At 39.7% G+C, this 22,808-nt stretch overlaps 1 protein-coding gene across 2 annotated transcripts; it reads left to right on the forward strand.

Moving 5' to 3' along the window:
* The first annotated feature begins 5,176 nt into the window (after nt 1-5,176).
* LOC119902663 (exocyst complex component 3-like) lies at nt 5,177-21,978 on the forward strand. Of its 2 annotated transcripts, XM_038718993.1 has the most exons (16): nt 5,177-5,331; nt 6,527-6,732; nt 8,617-8,836; nt 9,089-9,261; nt 11,371-11,583; nt 13,482-13,660; nt 13,767-13,883; nt 15,580-15,697; nt 16,051-16,176; nt 17,436-17,536; nt 17,896-18,006; nt 18,987-19,128; nt 19,450-19,572; nt 19,798-19,959; nt 20,180-20,301; nt 21,576-21,780. In XM_038718993.1, the coding sequence occupies exons 2-16, from the start codon at nt 6,589-6,591 to the stop codon at nt 21,778-21,780; spliced, it is 2,256 nt and encodes a 751-aa protein (XP_038574921.1). In that variant the 5' UTR covers nt 5,177-5,331; nt 6,527-6,588. The 2 variants fall into 2 exon arrangements, with proteins under 2 accessions (XP_038574921.1, XP_038574922.1); XM_038718994.1 differs by lacking the exon at nt 5,177-5,331 and having other exon boundaries at nt 6,589-6,732; nt 21,576-21,978.
* Nucleotides 21,979-22,808: the final 830 nt, after the last annotated feature.

The raw sequence follows: 22,808 nt of genomic DNA on the forward strand, positions 1-22,808 counted from the left end.
TATCCCTGCTCGACACCCTCTGCTACAATTATTATTACTAGTCCTAATGTTATTATTGTTATTATTGTCATTAACAATACAATTATTATTATTAACATCTCAAAGTCTGTACCAACATTACCTTTACTGTCTGTACTTCTGTGTTTTTATTGTGTAGGCTGCCCCCCATCCCTCCATCCCTCCATCTCTCTCTTTTGCCCTCTCTCTCTCTCTCTCTCGCTCTCTCTCTCTTTTCCTCATCAACCCACCTTTCTGCCTCCAGGTAAGGAAAGTTTTTCTGAGAAACAGTATTGCAAAAATGAATAGCAATATTATCAATCCAAGATTTAAGAAATTAACTGTGTCAGCAAATAGTTATGGAGAACCCTTAATGAGGTAATGAGTAATGATTGGATGGATCATTCAATCTGCTGGTGGACCTCAAGATATAGCAAATTCTTTGACTGACTTCAAAGACAGTCTGCCCTCAGGTTAACCTTTAAACTGTAGGCCACACCACGAGGTCACAGAATTACTAACCACGCACCTTTAAAGGAAAGCTGAAAAACAAAGTTATATAGTAAATGTGCAAATAGCTAATCTCAAATACTTTTTTTGAACTATGTGTGACTCTTACAAGACATGACTGCAAAATCCATCCATCCATCCATTGTCAACTGCTTATCCTGCGTACAGGGTCGCGGGGGGCTGGAGCCAATCCCAGCTGACATCAGGCGAAAGGCAAAAGGTACACCCTGGACAGGTCGCCAGTCTATCGCAGGGCCACACACACATAGACCAACAACCATGCACACGCACACCTAAGGACAATTTAGAGTCACCAATTAACCTAGTCCGCATGTCTTTGGACGGTGGGAGGAAGCCGGAGCACCCGGAGAGAACCCACGCAGACACTGCTGACTTCAGCTCAAAGAAGAAACTTTTTCAAACTCTGCATTGCACACCCTGTAAAAAATAAACAAAAGTAGAGACGCCGGACGGTGTATGTGGAAAGATTCAAAATAAATAAAGTGTGTGTGTTTAAGGAAATTAAGTGCAACAGTTTGGCTCACTGATGTGTTTTTAATAGTTTTTTGACAACAATGGAGCTCTATGGCACACACAAATATTCGCTCCATATCCACTACAGCTACAAATATAAAAATTATTCTTCTTAACATTATTTATAATAACAAATAATAAAGTCAGTTTTCTCTGTAGAACCACTTTTCACCGCTTGTACACAAAATGCATTCAATGAACACATCTTTCAAATGTCATGAACTGTTCTCTCACTCATAGTTAACCCCAACCAAACCTCTGTGTATTTTCACTCCATTTTGCGCACATTGACATACTATTGTCAAAACTGTTGAATTCATGTTTAAAACAAACTAAAAAGAAAAATGTTCTGACACATTTCGTTGCTTGAGGACTTTTATGAAAGAGCAGGTGAGGAGAGCGGGCAAGTGAGGCAGAACCCAGAAGGCTTTGTAAGTGGGATGATGAGGCATTTCAACATCTCTTCCAATCAGAGTTTTTACGTCACTTTTCCTTCCACGTTATCTCCATTCCTTAACCCCACAGAGGAAATCTTGTCCTCATGTAAGTGGAAAGTTTATGACAAAATGCAGAAGAAGCACTGCTGTATTTTATATCTGTAGCTCTCCTGTACATGTGCTATCTAAATTAGGGTTGCATTACTGGAAGATATACGCAGATGGCTTCCCTTGAGAAGCTGAGAAAAAAAGCTCAACAGTTCCTGGGAAAAGAGACACGCTGACTGCCTTCACGGGTAGATGTGAAGTGTTTTCATCTAGGGAGTGTGTCTGTGCTTTTCTTGATCACTATTTGTTCTGTTTGTTGATATACTGTGTAAGCTACTTTGTGTTGATTTGTAACTATGGGATGGCTAAAGCTATTTCGGTTGTTTGATAGTGCGAGACAGCAGGCTGTGGTGATTTGAGTCCAGGTCAGGCTGTTCGATTTGCATTGATAGATTTGGCACTTTGGCTGCTGTCCATGGTGCTGATCAAAGCAATTTTTTTTTTTTTAATTTTTGTACACTCTTTAGAGGTTAAAGTGGGAAAAACTTTTTCAGCAAGCTATTTGGTGGATAATGGAATGCCACAAGGAAGTGCAAAACGCCCTTTGTTGTTTTTAGTAATGATAGAGGAAGCATAATGTTGGGCAAGGTACAGGGAGATCTTTGTTTGGACACGATGGGGTGTTGTGAAAATGAGGTGGGAATGTATAATTAGACAATGAGGAAACAAGCACATGGTGCCCTCCCCCACCCTGCCTGATCAATCGTCTATTCTTCTCCTTCCATCACTCAGACAACATTTAAAACAGGATAAACTGGTTGTTCGGGCTGTTGAGCCACAGTTGTCCATCACCGCTCTGCAGGACTGCATGTAAATACTGTCTGATCTCGTGTCGGGCACAGTCCTGGTACGTCGCACATATTTGTTGTTGATCTTTGTTGTATTATATTTTTATGTTATCAGTTTATATATTTATATGTACACAATATTCTCTTCCGTTGCGTTACTTCTTCACGGTACAGATGCAGAATAATGCACAGGTATATATCTGTAACGTTGTTCTTCCATTCCATATTTATATATTTCTACATTTAATTATGTTGACTGTATGTTTGTCTATGTGTAGCACCTTATCACCACAGCAAATTCCTCGTATGTGTAAAACACTACTTGGCAATAAAGCTCCTTCTGATTCTGAAACAACAAACTGGCAGATGCTCTGTGCTGCAGCTAATGGAGACATCAATGAATAGACAGACTCTTTCTCAGCAGATATCTTGAAGTGTACTGATGATGTTGTTCCAAGAGTAAATGTGAAGTCTTTCCCTAAGCAAAAGCACTAAATAAATTATAGCCCTCTCAGGGCTGTAGACTCATGCCCCCTCCTGTACTCCCTGTTCACATATGACCTATATCTGTTTTGGCATGTGAGATGATGGCCCTGGTGATTGCCTTGCAATGGGTAGAGGAGTTCAGGCCAGAGAGAGTGGCCATGCTGATCTAAACAGTTCTCTCCACGTGTTTGGAAAGCATAATAATGGAAAGAGAGAATATTGTGGAGAGGCAGAAACAGTGGATCATATTTGGTTGATTGGCAGTGTTGCCAGATGCATGATTCAAAGAGTAAAGTTTAAAAAGATTGCACTTAAAGAGATAGGAGAGAAAAATATTAGTAATATGCTAAGACAAAGCTCAAGGGTTTGAAACTCCTTTAAAGTATTATTGGATCTTAGTGCTGCATTCGACACGGTCGACCACAACACATTACTAGACAGACTTGAAAACTGGGTTGGACTTTCTGGCACAGTACTAAAATGGTTTGAATCCTACTTAAATTACAGGGACTAATTTGTGTCTATAGGTAATTACAAATCTGAGCTGACAAAAATGACATGTGGAGTTCCCCAAGGCTCCATTCTGGGACCTCTTTTGTTTAACATTTACATGCTTCCACTGGCTCAGATTATGAAAAACAACAAAATATGTTACCATAATTATGCAGATGACACACAGATTTACATAACCATTTCACCAGGGGACTATGATCCCATACAGGCGCTGAGTAACTGTATTGACCAGGTCAACGATTGAATGTGCCAGAATTTTCTTCAATTAAACAAGGATAACACTAAAGTTATTGTTTTTGGAGCCAGGGAAGAACGATTGAAAATCAGTGATTGACTACAATCTGTAATGTTAAGAACCACAAATCAAACCAGAAATCTTGGTGTGGTCATGGACTCAGACCTGAATTTGAGGAGCCATATTAAGACAATTACAAAGTCAGCCCACCATCACCTGAAGAATATATCAAGGATTAAAGGACTTAGGTCTCAGCAGGACCTGGAAAAGCTTATCCATGCATTTATCTTCAGTCCATTTGACTACTGTAACAGCGTCCTTACAGGGCTCCCAAAGAAATCCATCAGACAGCTGCAGCTGATTCAGAACACTGCTGCTCGAGTCCTTACTAAGACCAAAAAGGTGGATCACATCACTCCAGTTCTGAGGTCTTTACTTTGGCTTCCTGTATGTCAAAGAATTTATTTAAAAATCCTGCTGTTAGTTTATAAAGCACTAAATGGTTTAGGGCCAAAATACATTTCCGATCTTCTGCTTCGTTACGAACCATCCAGACCTCTCAGGTCGTCTGGGGCAGGTCTGCTTTCTGTCCCCAGAGTCAAAACTAAACAAGGAGAAGCAGCGTTCAGTTATAATGCTCCGTATATTTGGAACAAACTCCCAGATAACTGCAGGTCTGCTGAAACAGTCAGTTCTTTTAAATAAAGACTGAAGACATTTCTTTTTACCATTGCTTTTAATTAAATATTTACACAGTGAGAAATGAGTAGGTAATTGAGTTGGGGGATTAAGGGAGTGAGATTGAACAGAGTGAAGGAAGTGGTCTTAAATCTCGCGCCCGAGTGATTTGCAGGAACGCGCAGGTGGGTCCAGAGTATAACTGGATCAAAGTGGCCTGCTGACAGACATGTCCTGGTTTCTCTGTAGTGTCCGAGGGTTTTTGAAATTTCAGTGGACCAAAGATTGCTGTGGAGCTAAATACAGACTAGCTAGAGAGAGTGGATTAAGTGTACTTCTCTGTTTACTCTTTTTCAGAATAATTGTAACTCAATTATTTGCTCAACCCCTCAGCCTGTTTTTATTTTCCATTTAAATCTTTTAACCCTGATTGTAACATCTTTTATTATATTTTATGTTGATTTTAAACTTTTTTATAATTCCCTGTTGCTTTTATGTTTTATGTAAAGCACTTTGAATTACCTTGTTGTTAAAATGTGCTATACAAATAAACTTGCCTTGCCTTACTAGGCTCCTTGTTCCTGCTGCATTTATATATTTATTTATATCTATTTTAATGTTCCATATGTATTGCTTTTACGTAAAGTGTCTTTGAGTGTCCTGAAAAGTGAAATAAAATATTATCATTTTTATTATAACTATTATTAGTTTTTGTTTGTTTGTTTCCTTTTTTTTATTGAAGCATTTCCATTTTGTTTGTTTTTTGTATTTCGTTAGGTTTTTTTTTAAAGATCACTGGGTGGCGGTAAATCTCCGAAAGCTGTTTTCCAACCACCAAGACAATCAAACAAAGAAGAAAGGCTGCGGAACGTGCGGAAGCGAAGACGAAAAAGAAGAAGAAGAAGAAGAAGAAGAGGAAGCGGCGAGCTCGAAGGAGGAAGTAGAACCACAACAACATAACTTAACCTCATTAATAGAAATAATAGTGTAATATTTGTAAAAATGTTTTTAATCGTCCCCACGTTTATTTCCTGAAGTGCATGAGGTAAGAGCGTTTCATGGATTCTGCAGTGAGCTGGTTTCACAGCGTGTTAGCCTTTCCGTTGTTTTAGCTCATATGCTAAACATCAAGGTGTGTGTGAGCTGCAAGATATAAGTGTTAAGTGCATTTGTAGGATTGGCTGTAACGTTACTGATGTTTCATTTGACACCTTAGTTGTCACAGTGAATAGTTTGTCTGCTGTTTACCAGCTGTCAAAATCAAAACAACGCTATTATAATGTTAGCTAACAGCTAGCTCGCTGTCACCCTGAAATTACTAACGTTCCTTGATGCTACATTTATACTGATATTATACTACTGCTGTCCTTTTATACTTTATTATTAACTGGAACAAATAATAAACATCATGTGAATCTGTTGCGAAAGGAAGAAATAGATACTGAAGTTGATATTTATATGGCTAGATTTATCATTTATACTGTAAGTGTGATCCTGAGAAATCTTGCTGTTTTATTTATTTTTTGCCCTGATGCTCATCAGTGAAACTGCTGGCGCCTGTGTATTTTTATTTATTTGTGGTTCACTCCCTGTTGTTTGGCTCGCAACACTGTTAAAATGAATCTCATAATTAACTATTGATGTAAATGTACCCTTTATTTCTTTATCAAATGGCCCTTTTAGCAGCCACATGACATGGCTTGCGAAAGTTTCTCTGTATGTATCATCCAGGGCGTCATGTTTTTGACATTGTAGATTATGTATTTAGTGATACCACGTAAAAGAAAGCAACAATCAGTCAACAATGGTCTCAGGTACTTCATGACATAAACTCACTTATAATTTAGTAGTAATAAGGAAAGAAATCATAGTATTTACTTCTGCTAAATGTTTTTCTTATAGATTTTTACTCATGTCTTTATATTTTGAGGAAATATTGTAATTATTACTGAATATAGGTATTTTTTGTTTGTTTTAATAAATACAGTTGTGTGTGTTTATCTATTGGTGTGACAGTCACAATTCAAGAAACTTCCAAGAAATCTCTTTTTGTCTTCATTGGTCAAATTATAATCAAATCTGCCGATCTGTCACCGTGTAAAAGTGTATAAAACAAAACATAAAAATCTCTTTCTGATGAGTATTTTCACTAGCCCATTTCAGTATGTGATTGTGCAGGAGGTTGATGAAACATTCTGCTCAAAGCAAGACATTTGACAGTCTAACTTTTTCTGTTGTAGCTCAAGAGTGTTTGCATAAAGCCTTTGGATACGGCTAGTGTTTTATACGACAGAGCAACACTATGGAGGAGACCAGTCGGGAGGCAGTTGCCACGGCAGTGCAGCGTGTGGCAGGGATGCTGCAGCGATCGGACCAGCTGGACAAAGTGGAGCAGTACAGAAGACGAGAGGCCCGCAAAAAGGCCTCTGTGGAAGCCAGGCTGAAGGTGATGTGTTAACAGACAGCTGAGTATAGTTCAGTATATGCTTTTTTTACACATCTATTCACTCACTGCTCTGTTCAGCAACAAATGATGAGAAATCAAAAGTTCTCTTCATATGTCAACAATCCCTGAGATAATGAGTTTAAAATGATAAATGGAGAAAAACATTGTGGTTAATGGCTGATCTTAAAGCAGAGAAAAGTCACGTATTATTACATTATTTCATGCGGAGTACAATCTAATCTGCATGTTATCTCCGCCAGTGACGCGTTGTTTTATCTGGAGTTTTTAATAATGAATGAAACAAAAACACATTGGGTTATGCTGGAAATTTCTGGACGTGACTGGTGTTTAAGGGAGAGTGTGGTACAGTTTGTCAGAAGTGACGTCATTCAGCTGCATTATTCTCTACGGTACAACAATAAACGCTAGCCAGTAATGGTGTTCGGTTAGATTTGCTGTCATTTAGGAGAAACGTGTTAACATTTAGAAAAGACGATGGTGACTGAGGACATTTAGGGCTTGAAACTAGCTTTTTTTTTTTTTTCACCTCCTTCCCAAAACTCATGAGGGGGAGCGCTGACATCTTACGACAGCAGCTCACTAACAAAGCTGCCTTCAGATGTGACCGGTTTTGTATATCAGCCTGGTGAGTGCATTGGCTGAGGCCCGATTATCTCAAAATGCCAGACATTGGCCACTAATCTCCAGTATGATCCCCCCAATTTCACTTCTGTTACCTTTTCAGTCTTTAGTAAATGTTATGGTTCTCTGCTAACGTCTGGGGAATATTGACCTCTAATGAGCAACACATTTGAATTTTAAATTAATATTTTATGTTGGGGCTTCTGGATTGGTCCTTCCTAACCTGTAGGCTCCAATCTATGGCAACAGGCAAATGTTTAACAATGTGACATTAAGATCAGGATAGGATTAAAACAATGTAATCGTCATCCCACTAGATTCCAAATAGCATGTCAGCCTCTGGTGAATACTTTTTTTCTATTAGAGTTTAGGTAGAGATCCCTATTATGTGTACTTTAGTACAGCTACTTAGTAAGTTATATGTCTTTGTTGTATTTTACAAGGTACAAGGGTGTTTATTCGGCATTATACAGCACAAGGCTGCGTAACGAAACGAAATTTGTAGTTCCTTTGTGCTACACAAAATATTTTAACATATAAAAAAATAAAACGGTATACAGTTATTTATATCCATATATACATACACGTATACACCTCGAACATCGCGCAGTGCACTTTTTGAATTTGCATCAGGGGTGAATGTAAACAGCAGTGACCAGATGAAAGTTTCATCTTCACAATAAACAGTCTGACATCTGGGAAACAGAGTCCATCTTGTCTGCATCTGTGCACCAAGCATGATCGATGTAAAACACACTTCCTCTCATCTTGCCGGAGTCTTGCACTGACAGCTCAGAACATGGACCACCTGCTAAGCGCTTGATCCGTCAACATGAGTCCCATTTTGTCCAGACAGGCTCTTTAGGAGCAGAATTAAGTCCAAGCTGGGCCAGCATAGCTCCTCTCCTGGCTCTCTTTCCTCTCCTGGCGCCTGGTCCATTTTTTTGGGCCGGGTGGATCGTGGTCTGCTGCTCTTTAATCCAAAAACCCCATCTTCATCTTCCAATGACTGTATTTATGTCAGAGGTAACGCATGTTTTGGCAATAAACTGGAAAAAACATCTAAGACAACTAAAGTGTAGCAAATTAAAAATATTTTACAGTCACCAAGCATACTGTATGCTATTCATCATATACAATTCATCACATACCACATCATTTTTCTGACTGACACCAAAAAAGTCCATTAATAAAAATACTACCTTCAGTAATTAACAAGAATATCTGTCTCTTGTCCTTCAGGCAGCCATCCAGTCCCAGCTGGATGGCGTTCGCACTGGATTGACCCAGCTGCACAGTGCCCTGCTGGACGTCAAAGACATCCAGAGTTCACTGGCAGATGTGAGCAAAGACTGGAGGCAGAGCATCAACACCATAGAGAACCTGAAAGACGTCAAGGATGCTGTAGTTCAACACAGTCAGCTGGCCTCCGCTGTGGAAAACCTCAAAAACATCTTCTCTGGTAAGCTTAGTTCAACTCTATCGAAAAGATGTCAACAATTTTGTGTCCAATCACCAAAAGTATAATGTCACTATAGAAAACCCCACAGCCTTTAGACAGGTGTAAGACAACAAGTTATCCATGAAATTTGACTCTTACTCATCTTCTGAGAAGGAAAAGTTCTGATCTTGACCATATCGTAGGCAAACCTCTCTCCTGCTTTCTCACGCTCTTAGTAATCTGTGTGTCTTTGTCACTTTGCTGTGTGTACAGTACCAGAGATTGTTGCAGAGACGCGGCAGCTGGTAGAGCAGGCAGATCTGTTGCAAGCCCACAGAAAGCTGATGGAGCTGGAGTGTTCACGGGACGACCTCATGTATGAGCAGTACCGTATGGACAGCAAGAACACAAGTGACATGAACCTCATCTCCATCTACTTTGAAGATGTAAGTAGCTGTAAAAGATCTAGGCTCCACACATGTCATCAGCGTGCTCACAGATACACCAAACTGACCTTTTTCTCTCACCAAATACCAATTCAAATAAAAATACCTGAACTATGGGTATTATACAAGAGAGAAAACTGATCTGATATCAGCGCTGTTAATTTCTTTGTGATTTAAAATATCTGTTTGGCTTGTGAACATTTTAATTACCAAACAGCTGTACCTCCATGCTTTTACCTTAACTGTAGAGTGAACCAAACCTTTATTTGGAACAAGATTATATGTTAAAATAATAATAATTCAACACTTCCACCATGTTTGCCTGATGTGTTGCGTGTGTGTTGTTAATCAGTATAACGTGAGTTTCAACAGCCCTAATTCCCTCAGTACAACAACAGAATCAATCTCCCTCTGCTGCTCTTCTTTTCTATTAAACAAATACTGTTTTCATTCACTAATTAAATCGAATTAATTCAATTTATTGCACATTTTGGATCATTTCTAAGCTACCATCAGTTATAACATTTGCACCTGCACACGTTTTATGTTGCTGAGCTGGCTCCATGGGAATAATCCCTGGTAGACTTCTAATGTGAAAAATTTGCAGGAAGTGTTGACTTTCATTGATGGTAATTTAACAACAATCTAAAAAGAGCGCGTGTTCAGCAGAGTGGTACATGTATGACATGACAGTTGGAATTAGTGCTGACAGGTAATTTCACTGTTTTCTATATCAGCAGTTTGTGCCTGACACTTGCTGGAAGTAACCACTTTTATTTAAAAATACACGCTCTGGGAGGTTTATGAAATTGCTTAGTTGCAATGCATCTACCTTAGATACATTTTTACCTGTATCCTGACCTGAATGCAGACACACCATCACACTCAACTTGTTTTCTACAAAGCTTTAGGTTTACTAGTAATGTGTGTAGATACAGAACTCACAAACATTATTAGCAACTCCTCTTTACTTATTACTGTAAAGTTACTGAATAGTAGGGCTGAAAAATTAATCACATTTGCGATATTATTGCAGTGTGATAAAACAAGATTTTCTAATCGCCAAAGGCTGCAATTACACTCTGGTCACATGACACTAGAGAGTAAAGCAGTCTGCAGACGAAGCATCAACTTCGCACATTACGCTGTGCTTTGACTTGTTGTTGTACAATGGCCTTATGCTTGACAGAAGCATACAGTCACACAGGGAATGAAAATAGCCCCCGCCTCCCACGGGTAATTTGGGGGTGGTGGGTGAAATCGTCAGACCATCCGCAGCTTTGACAGACAGGAAAAATGCAAAACAGAAAGACAGGTGTGGTAAGGTAAGCGTATTGTGGCGATCGGCGCCTGCGTTACACACACAGCCACCAGTCAGCTCAGAAAATATCTTTTCAGTTTAAAACTAAACTCACAAGTCCAGTCAGTCCCAAGTTACAGCCAGTGCTCTGCTCACCAGCGTCGGAGGCTGCGGCGGAACTACTAAGCTTGTCTATTAAACCTGAGAGGCTTCACTTGGTTTTATTTTTGTTGGCCAACTTTTGAATTGAACCTCAAACTGAGTATTTTTTGTTTGCTTACTTAGATTTAGAAAGATGGGAAAGATGAGTTTTTGTATTGAGCGCTTACTGTATAACACACTGTGGTACACTTAGTTTTTCTTGTGGTCTGTAGGCCGACATGGTGATATTACATGATATTATTTAATGCTATGACTTGACTCAAATGATCTTTCTCATTAAAATTTGTAATTGCTGATCAGCTCATGCTCTGCTGCATTACAGTCTGTCCTGTCTGCTGTTAGTGTCCCTGTCTGCGTCTCCTCCTGTCTTTTTTTGTATATTTTTGTGTCTATGTTGCGAGTATATCTTTATGCGTCTGTGTTTTACTATCTATAAATCAGATTTAATCAGCAAACATCAAACTTCTCATTTGATAACGTCAATGTATTTACAAAAAATTTGTTTTGTTTATGGATTATTACTGGTTGATAATTAACAATTGTATTCTGTCCAAAACGTTATTATTATTAAACATAGTTATTTAGTTAACCACATAAGTCAAAGCTTTAAAGCAGTCGGTTTTCAATCCCTTTCTGTTCTCTTCCAGGTTCAGGGGTTGTCGGATGAGCTGGCCAAACAGTTGTGGATGGTACTGCAGCGGTCCATGGTAACGGTGCGTCGTGACCCAACCATGCTGGTGTCAGTGGTTCGTATCATTGAGCGGGAGGAGAAGATTGATCGGCGTATGGTCGACCGTAAGAAGCAGAGTGGGTTCATCCCACCTGGGCGACCCAAACAGTGGAAGGAGAAGATGTTCAAGGTAAGCGGACTGATGAAGGAGCTGAAAATACTCTTTCAAATGCTTGGTTATGAAGAATATTTCTTGAACAATTAGGACAAAGTTGATTATCTCTTTAAAGGGGTTCTCACAAGGTTGTCAACAATCTAGCCCTTAGTTTGAGGATCCTTGATCTTCATGATCCAACTTGATTCTAATTCTTCCTACTCTTCTTCCTTATCTTGATCTGACGCATCGTCTTCATCTGATTGTACTTCCTTATCCAACCCTTCTTTTTTTAAATTTTTTTTTATAAACTTTTGTCTTTTTCAACAATTCTTGAATCTGCTCGTCAGCACAGCAGAGCAGGGATTTGCATCTCAATTACAGCAGCCTGCAACACCGCCCTTCACACAGGAGGATGTCCAGCAGCTGCTGGGCATGTGCAAGCCTGGCAAGGCACTAGGGCCAGATGGCATCCCAACTAAGATGCTCAAGCTCAGTGTCATGGAGCTCCTATCCCCCACTCTGTATTTTGAGCATCCTACAGGACAGCGTCAATACCCACCAAAAAACATCCGACGTCATACCAGTATGCAAGAAACCTGTCCATTCAGAACCCAGCCACTACCGACCTGACGCACTCACTTCAACAATCATGAAATCACTGGAAAAACTGACCCCTCTTCCAGGCTGTCCGAACTGTAGAGGTGTGAATCTCACTATTGGTTTCTGAATGATTTCCTATTCGATTCTCGGTAGAGAAAGGGGCTAATTTCTGTGTGCTAAGACAGGTGGTGTGACAAATTATGACATTAAAGCAGCTCTGGGTGATGGCGTGTGACGTGAGCGGGCTTTTGAAGTGTTCCCAAGTCAAGTACTTTATTTTCATATTGCTAACTTGCTTGGTTGTGGTTGCTATATTTCTGCACTGAGTACTTTTACTTTTAACACTTTCAGTAAATTTTCCTGATTATACTTACAAAGTTGTACTTTTACAATTCACAATGCAGGACTTTTACTTGTAAAAGAGTATTTTTACAGTGTGGTATAAGTACTTTCACTGAAGTAAAGGATCTTCAGGAGTACTTCCTCCACCAGTGACTGACCTTTCTGTCTATGAAGGTAAACAGTAGATTAGATTAGATTCAACTATATTGTCATTATGCAGAGTACGGGTACAGAGCTAATGAAATACAGTTAGCATCTAACCAGAAATGCAGATATATATAGTATTTTATACAGATAAGTGCAGGAAGTAAATACTACAGTGTAAGATATGTTATATGTTACAATAGTTAGAGAGTTAGAGTTAAAATATAAAAATATTATACAGTCTATGTGAATGTATTAAACACATTTAGAGGAGAGTTAATGGAGAGTGCAAATGTAAGGTCAGTGTTTCCCACATATAGACTTTACTTGGGCGGGCCGCCCAGGTATAGTAATGAGCACCATATTATATTTGGCTACCCGTTTTAGCATTTAGCAGAGCTCGCTGTTACCTGGAACTACATTACAAGATGCTGACACGCTGGATATTTTGCAAGCACGGGTAAAGCAACAGTGAACACACCAGTGCAGACGTTATTCATTAGCTACCACTTTGGTTTCGATAGGCTACGTCATTAACAAGCCTGCTCCATGGCTCGCACCTGCTGCTTACAATGGACTCGTGGGTAGAAAAATCCAAAAGATGAACTTAAAATTACCTTAAAATGGAGAATACTTCAGCAAGAATTTTGTCCCCTCAGACATTACAGCACTGGACAAACTATGTTGTGTGCTGGGATGCATGAATGTTTATGTATTTATCTGTAGGTTGCAGTCTTTGTATCTGTGTGTTCCTGTGTTGAACTGGCTGTGAAAACAAATCTCCCTCTGAGACTCTAAAGTCTAACCAATGACCTGTTCCTGTCTTCGATCTGTTTCTGTTGCAGGTGCTGGAGGGTACAGTTAGTACCCGCATTGAGGGCACCCAGTCAGTGACGAGAGAGGCAGATAAAATGTGGCTGGTTCGTCTTCTAGAAATAACTAGGAAATATGTTTTGGACGACCTCATTGTTGTGAAGAACCTCATGGTGCAGTGCTTCCCCCCACACTACAACACTTTCAACAGGTATATAAAATGCATAAGTCTCAATCAAGTATTCAGTTCTACCTAAACACGATCATTTAACTCACTCAGGTACTTGTTTGCTTACATGTATGTATGCGTGTTTCAGGTTTTTCGGTCTCTACCACAATGCTGTGTCCTCTCGTGTAAAAGAACTGGCAGCTGAGGACTTGGAGGCTAATGAGATCGTGTCCCTGCTGACTTGGGTCCTTAACACGTATAAAAGGTACAAACATACACCTGCAAGATCTATCTGTGTACATGGTGTTTATTGTGGGACATTCATCAGTTCAAAGACTGAACTGTTTTAGCACGCTGGCAAGCTCCTTCAATGTATTTTACGTGTTACCTCTTCCTCGATAATTTGTGATAATGATGAAGTCCACGGTCAGGTAATAGATCAGAAGTAGGACAGCACTCTACCTAAACTGTTTATTCATGCATTGCACTGATGTTTGAGGCAGACGCCCTTCCTCAGTGTACAAATATTTATGAGGTTTCACTATGAGGCTCATGCCAGTCACGTCAAGCTTGAGCTTGTTTCTCAGACATAATACAGCCACTTGACAAAACATCCTCAGTGGCTGAATCTGATAGGAGACTGATTCCTGTTCTAAAATATCTTCACAGAAAACACCTGGATTAGAAACCAAGGCTTACACTTTGCTTCATATTATTGATACATTAATCTATACTATTTCTACACATATTACTCCATTTTGTTTGTTTGTCTGCCCCATTAAGATTCTGTTGTTAGGTTGATTTAGCTGAAGCATCTAGAGTCTAAACCTCTGTCTGCTGTTTATGTTGTTGTAAAACTCGTTCAGATGCAACAGTTTGTCCACACAGCACAATAATAATAATAATACATTTTATTTATAGGCGCCTTTCTGAACACTCAAGGTCACCTTACAAAACATAATAAGACAGTACAGTAATAATCGATAAAATTAACAACAGTATTGACCTGAAGGGAGGGAGAAACTGTGCAGTTGTCAATGGTAAGAGAAAAACTGTCAGATTTAGTCAAAGTGGATTTGATGCCAATGAGAAGAACCTCGGTTTTGTCACTGTTAAGTTTGAGGAAGGATTTGATTTCCGTTAGGCAATCAGCGAGGGAGGTGGGTGGGAGAGATGTGGTAGGTTTGGTGGACCGGTAGAGCTAGGTGTCATCCGTATAGCATTGGAAATGGATGTTAAATTTACGAAAGATATGGCCAAGAGGAAGCAAATAAATGATGAACAGAAGAGGCCCCAAGACAGAGCCCTGGGGAACACCGGTAGTGACGGGACAGCTCTGATTAAAAATGTTTGAGTTGGATGGACTGAGTGCAGCCAGAGAGATATGATTTAAATCAGTCCAAGGGTGTGTCAGTGAAACTAATAGAGACTAATTTGTCAAGAAAGATGTTATGAGAGATGGTGTCAAAGGCTGCACTCAAATCAAGGAGGATGAGAATAGTTAGTAGAATCAGCTGCCATTAGAAGATCATTGGTGATTTTTACCAGCGCTGTTTCTGTGCTGTAGCAGGGACGGAAACCAGATTGGAATTGTTCATACAAGTTATTTACAGACATGTGTGCATGGACCTGATATGCAACTGTTTTCAAGAATTTTAGAAGGAAAAGGTAGGTTAGAAATAGGACGGAAGTTGTTGAAATTGTTGGGGTCTGCACCAGGTTTCTTAAGTATAGGAGTTATTGCAGCTGATTTTAGAGATGGGGGAACAGTACCAGAGGTAAGAGAGGGTAGTTATTTGGGAAGAGAGAGAGGGTAAGCTTCCGTTAGGCAATCAGAGAGGGAGTAAGCGTGTTTCAAAAAATGGCGAACTATTATGTTACCACGGGCTCACAGAATTCAGGAGGGACCTGCAGATAAACCGGATTTCTAGTTATAGAATCTGTATTTGTGTATGTTTCAGTGTGGAGATGATGGGCCATCCAGATCTCCGTTCAGAGTGTGACATCAATCAGCTGGAGGCTCTGCTGCCTCAGGATGTGGTGGATGACCTGCTTAGCAAATATGTCAAGACCTTTACAGTAAGCACTGTGTCCCAATCAAGTTAGTAAGCCTGTAGCCTTCTGCCTGCCTGCTGGTGGAATCCCCACTTAATCAAGTTGTGAGCACTGCACTCAAAATAGACCTGCTCCATCCAGTCACTGTAACTCAATTTTAAAAAATGACCAACAGCTTGCCTTATGCTACCTCCCTGTGTCACCCCTCCTCTCCCAGGATTGCACAGGGCTATTAAGTGTCAAATAAAGATTCACATTAGGAAAATGCCATGGTGTCATAATGAATAAAAATTAGCCAGTGGCACAGGAACAATGTTAGAAGCCATATTTTTCTTTGTGTGGACCCAGACTCCCTGTTTGACTCTCCATGTCTTCAGTCTAATATAACAGGCTGGCTGCGGAAAGCTCTGGAAACAGACAAAAAGGACTGGCAGAAAGAAACAGAGCCTGAGGCTGACCAAGACGGATACTACCAAACCACACTGCCCGCCATCGTCTTTCAGGTAACGCACACACACACAGCCACTTCAGACTTGGATGAAGTACTTCTGACCCTGAATAGGAATGAGCAGATGTACAGAATGAGTTTTCAGATGCAGGTTCAGGAGGGACACTCAACAACATTCAGAGTCTTTGCTTAAAGAGGTGGTGTTATGCTCATTTTCAGGTTCAAAATCCTATTTAGGGGTTGTACCAGAACTGGTTTACATGGTTTAATTTTCAAAAAACACCATATTTTTTTTGTCATACTGTACATTGCTGCAGCTCCTCTTTTCACCCTGTGTTGAAGGCTTCGTTTTAGCTATGGAGTGATACATCTTGTCTCTAAATGATCTTTGTTGGGAGTTGCACATACGCAGTTCCTAGTTAAGGACTACTAGCCAATCAGAAGCAGAGAAGGGCAGGTCAGCGAAAAGCCGGTAAACGGCTTCGATTCAGCTGTAGGCTACATGTTGCCGACCAGTTAGGCAATTTGGACTGGAGCAAGAGTTTCAGAGTGGTGAGTTATTAATCTGTAACAAAAGTATCTTTCATTCATAAAGTTTTAACTGAGCTCAGCGAGCATTATGGCGCGTATTTTCATTGTGACGTCACAAGAAAGGGAAGTAAAGACTAGACTACAAACGAGCTGTTTTCAGGCAGTTCAGAGCAGAGTTTTCTGTAGGAGATGGGAAGTCCCTTTGGGGTAGACTTTGGGCTTCACTTTGCAATCCTGTTACATGCACAAAAAAGATAATAACTCAATAAAGGAGAGGGGGAAAGCCAAAAACCTTAATACCACTTTAAATGTTTTCCAGATTTAAGGGACTGTGAAGTTTGTTGCCTGTGACCATCCATTCCTGCAACATCAGCAGATTTGTCTCAGCAGACCAGACAATGTTTGGCCAACTATTCTAATGTATGTTAGGTGGCCCCCACTTAAAAAAAGCACCTGATGCAGGTTTAAGTTTAAAAGACAATAACTCCGGTCAGGTTTTAGTTTGAATCTCACAGCATATGGTCTGAACTCATGTAAATGACGTACCGAATTTGTGTATTTCAATTTGAATTATTTGGCAAACAGTATAAATGGGGTCAAGAAAAGTGCTGAATAAATAATCTATATTATTATTTAGCCGCTGTGACTGAGTACTTCCTGAAGCCACCATATGTTTTCCTCTTGATCCTTGTAATGAAGATATTTTCTTGGAGTTCACAGTACTCAACTCACTCATTCTCTCTTGTCCTGATCTTAATGTATCTTCACTTCACTCTTCAACAGATGTTTGAGCAGAACCTGCAAGTTGCTGCGCAGATTGATGGGGATTTCAAAGAGAAAGTTCTGAAGCTCTGCTTGAAACAGATGAACACTTTCCTAATCAGGTAATACTTAATCATACTTTTTTACTTTCTTTCTGATGTGATAAATGTCTAAACCTATCCTTTAGATTCATGGGATTCATTTCACCACATACACCACGTGCTCAATGAAGAAAGATGTCAGAATATTTTTGAATTTAAGGTCAAATGAAAATGATCTTAAACAACATAGCATAGTAACCTGGATAATTTCCCAGGCAGTCCATGTTTGTGTGCTCTCTACATCCACACAATGAGTTCATGTGTCATATGTCCAAAATTGGAAGAGTTTTTTTAAATGTCGGTTCTAAGTAAACAGCGATCAGGAGAACAAACTGTTGTGTAAACCTAACTGATGTGTGTGTGTGTGTTGTTGTGTGCAGGTACAGAGAGGAGGTGGTGACCTACAAAGAGGAGCACATGAGAGACAGACAGCTGCCTCAGTGTTATGTGCAGTACATGATAGCCATCATTAACAACTGCCAGACATTCAAGTAAGATTTACTTTCAGTAAATGATAACTTTGGTCATAAGTTCCGGTTGGTTGGGAAATGCACTTTCCGTCTTCCTACAGGTCAGAAGGAAACTGCATTTGTTTCTGAACTAAACGGCAAGCTTCTGTTGAAGTTTATTAACAAGGATTTATATGTGACATTTAAATGTTTCATCAAGCCAGATCTTTGTCTTCTGTGACCCCCTCAATATTAAAACGAGGCAGGGTGGAGGTACGGAAATTAATTTTATGGATTTTTTTGTATCTTTAGTGCCAAAAATTCAAAACTTTTTGTCATGGTAGCATGCAGTATCATGACTGCGAAGCGTGATTTTACACCCCTGCCACTTCTGTATGTTCGATACATATTAAATCCCTCAATGGAGTCATCAATTCTTAAAACATATTTCAGATAACACAATGATATCAGGATCTGTCTGGGATTCCAATATATTAGACACATAGACAGTAGAGCTTATATAACCTACATAGCCTGCACACCCTAAAGCAAACAAACAAGCAAACCGCACAAAACAATAATAATAGTTTAGTACAATTCTCATGATCATTTGGGTGTGGTGAGGTTTAGCAGTCGAAGGGTGCGGCAGTTGTTGCTGGCGCCTGTTCCAGACATACCACATATTACACTAAAACAAGAGTGGAAAACCACTGAAATGCTGGTGGGCAATCATATCTGTCAGTGAAATTTGACTAAAAACACAGCAGTGGCATGTTAATCAGTATATGCTGATGAGAAGTGAAATAAAAACTGGAAAAAGCCAATAATAATGCTACACTTATACTTTTTTTTTAAATGAAGCGTCTACAGTAAAATGAAAATAAAATCCATAATATCCACTTAAATTATTAAAATGAATGACTGAATAAGATTTCATAATAATTTGTTCAGATTATTTATTTGAGTTTTAACCCTCGGGAACAATATTCTAATGCGTGACTGTCATCCCATGTGTTCCTCAGAGAGTCCATCAACAGTCTGAAGAGGAAGTACTCTCAGTCCTCAGAGCCCACTGACAGTGACGCCGCCATAGAGAGGACACTCAGTGAGGTGGCCAAGGAGGGATGTCAGTTCCTGTTGGACGAAGTCTTCCTCGACCTTGAAGTGAGAATGGCTCTAGTTGGACTGATCTGTCTTTACTGTATACTGTATGTTTAAAGGGTATTTGTTGTGTTTGTAGCAAAGTCTGTATTCTTTCAAACAAATTTTCTTAGCGCTACAAAAACATCTCAGTGCTCTCACGCATGGTATTAATGTCGCTCATTTGTTTTTCAAAGAGAGTAAGTCAGCTGCAAATAGAGTTAAGACAGATTAATTACCTTTTTACTTATATTATTATTTACAGTAAAAAAGACAAAAACAATTTGACACATAAGAAATTTGGAGTGAATTTAATAGCTTTGATTTTGACGTTGCATTGACCAGCATCACCTGAATGAGCTGCTGACCAGGAAGTGGCTGACAGGCTCTCACGCTGTGGACACCATCTGTGTGACCGTGGAAGATTATTTCAATGACTTCAACAAGATCAAGAAACCCTTCAACCAGGTAGGATGGGAGCAGAGCACAGTGCTGTTAACCGAGTATGTCCACAAATGTTTTACTGTCACTTGAAACTCAATGGAAATGTTTGTGATGGGGGTAAAGTGAAACCACCTGACTTTGGATGAATCCAGACACATGTCGTATTCTCACCTGTGGGAGCCATCTTGTCTTTATAATTCAGAAACGATCGATATGATCTTTATGAAATGTTGGCTGTGGTGTGTGCAGGAGATGACTAGCAAGGCCCTGCGCAGGGTGGTGGTGGAGTACATTAAAGCAGTGATGCAGAAGAGGATCACCTTTAAAAACGCTGATGAGAGGAGGGAGGGAGCTGAGAGGATGATCAAAGAGGCTGATCAGTTCAAGTTCCTCTTCGGCAAACTGGCTGCTGTGAGTTTACGTATAATGACTTTTCTGTACTGCAGTATTTTTCACTTTCAGCACCAGCATCTAACTCCTGTGTTGAGTTTAACACGTCTGTCAACAAATAGCAAAGCTACCAAAATACTTTGTAGTGCAGAGCAGCATCGTGGCTGAACAGATCCACACACTGTGGACATGGTGTAACAGTTGGCGTAACGACCTAACTTTGGTTCCTTGTGACACGTAGGGTGAAGACACAGACCGGCTTTGTGGTGCCATCGCTGCCATCGCTGAAGTGTTCAAGCTCACTGACCCCACACTGCTGTTCCTGGAGGTCACTACTCTGGTGTCCAAATACCCTGACATCAGGTACACACACAAACACACACACACTTTTTTACAGCCGTTACAGCCGTTACACCTTGCTTCAGCATGAGCCATGTATCTTAACTAATAACCTGCATACTAATCACTAGCATATTTCCATTAAAATTAATAAAAATAAATCATATTGTATCATGCGTTACATCACAGCAGTGTTTTCAGCTCACAGTGAAATGCACCTGCAATATATACCCTGAAATACAGTTTATCTTCCTCTCTGCAAACTATATTTGGATTTGGCAGGAAGCACATTTTCTGGCTTTAGGCATGCTCCCGCACACTATTAATCAGTCCCTTCAAGATTTCGCGATCGCAACTATAAACACAAATGCAACAAATCCCTGTGAATTCAGCACGACTTGCAATTTTGACCAGCACTTTTCCACAAACTTGACCTATCATTGCCGTTTCCCGCAAAACGCTGTCGTATGTCAGCGTGTCACTTCTTTTTTTTTTTTTCAAGACGCAGCAGACTCACTGTGACAGGCTGTTGTATCCCGGTCAGTTGCAAAAGCTGACAGAATCAAGCTAAGCTGGTTTAAATATGCAGGGTTAGGGCTATTCCCGCGAGATCCTGGAGGGACTGTTTAATGATTCAACTCAACACATGCACACATTTCTTTTATATTTAACGTCATGTTATAATAAGACTTTCTTTGACACTGATCATCAGAAACAAACACACATACTACTGCTGTATTGGGATTGAAGTCTGGACTTGGCCACTCTGAGACATTAACATTGTTCCTTTGAAGCCATTCCTTTATCCCAGTAAGCCACGACAGTAGTCCAGCATGCACAGCAGCACTAAGCTACCAAATTACATTAGTAGCCTCCTCAGCTTTGCGGTCAGTAGTCATCATACCCGGTCCAGTAGGCTACTGCTTTTAAAAGTTCCCAGGGTGATTTCACTGTTGGGAAAGACTGCCTTCTCATACTATGCCTCATCTACGTGGAACTATATGCAAAGGACCCTACAGTTGGAGGTGCTGGTGCCTTTTCAAATCCTTGAATACAGAGGTTTTTAAAGATAAATGTAAGTGGTTTAAATGAGCGGGGATAGCATTAGTGTATTTTATCTGCATGATTTTTATGTACTGTTTTTTATAGTGTGCTGTTGCATATGTGTATAGAATAAATGGTAGATGTTTTTAATGTATTGTTGTTATTTTATGTTTGAACTGTCAGACTTGCTGTCCTGCTGCCTTTCTTGGCCAGGGCTCCCTTGAAAAAGACATCTTCCTTTCTGCTCTCCCTAGGGAGGAGCACATCCAGGCGTTGCTGGCAGTGCGTGGTGATGCCAGCAGGGAAATGCGCCAGATGATCATCGGGACTCTGAGCGAGAACAAAGTGTCCTACTCTGGTGTGACACAGCCCATCTTTAAAGACATCACTGTCCCCACTATCACAATGACGACCATGACTACCATGACCTCGATGGCAACTGCAAAGCTGCTGAAATAAAGTCTCTCACCCTGACACTACATTCGCCTTCAGACACGATAACATAAGCAAGCTTCTTTTTCCAGACACTGTTATTTTGAATCTTTTAAGGGAGCTTGCTGTGTTTTACTGTCCCCACCTTTCATTTGCTGTTTTTATTGTCATCCTGATCATATGTCTGCTTCAACAAAATAATAAAATTGTAGTTGTAAAAATGGACTGTCTGATATGATAATGACTTCTTCTCCTCCTTTTCTCTTGTGCACAGGTGTCACAGTGTAACTTCCAAAAAATGCCTCTTTATTTTTCAACGCTCAGAATTAGACGCAGAGTTAGTGAGAAAAAATAGAATAAAATCCAGGAGGATACATTACAAAATAACTAACACTGTCCCTACTATAGGGTCTTGATTTCATAAGAGCAAATACATGAATAGATAAATAAATGCATAAGTTATGTTGCTATGTTGGATTGAAGGTTTGTGGTTAATTAATGAAATTGTGACTTTAATGAGCTAAAATAACTGTGTAGCTGAGATGAAGCTTATAATAATTAATTTACAGTATTTTATGTTTGTCTCTATCAGAGCAGGATACACTCATCAACTTTATCAGAGCAACACAACATTGTACATCATATAAAACCTAAATTTTAATCATTGTTGGGGTTTTAAATTTTTTTTTCAAGATTATAGTGAAGTTTTCTGTCATCCTTTCAGTGTTAATCAGTGCTTCCTTAAGTTAAAAGTGTGTGTGTGTGAGATATTTATTAGGGCAGGGCACTTTAACTTATTAATGCCAATAATTACTTTATCGCACGTTAACGCAAGTTTTTGTATTAAATTATTTTGGAAGTCCGTTGCTCACTGGCTCCAAATACACATACAGTCTATACACAGGTGCTGCTCATATAATTAGAATATCATCAAAAAGTTGATTTATTTCAGTAATTCCATTCAAAAAGTGAAACTTGGATATTCTATTCATTCATTACACATATGATATATTTCAAATGTATATTTCATTTAATTGTGATGATTAAAACTGACA

Source organism: Micropterus salmoides, unplaced genomic scaffold, assembly GCF_014851395.1.
Source record: "Micropterus salmoides isolate LMB-PRFRI ecotype aquatic unplaced genomic scaffold, ASM1485139v1 Ms_hic_scaffold_14, whole genome shotgun sequence".
Lineage (NCBI taxonomy): Eukaryota > Metazoa > Chordata > Actinopteri > Centrarchiformes > Centrarchidae > Micropterus > Micropterus salmoides.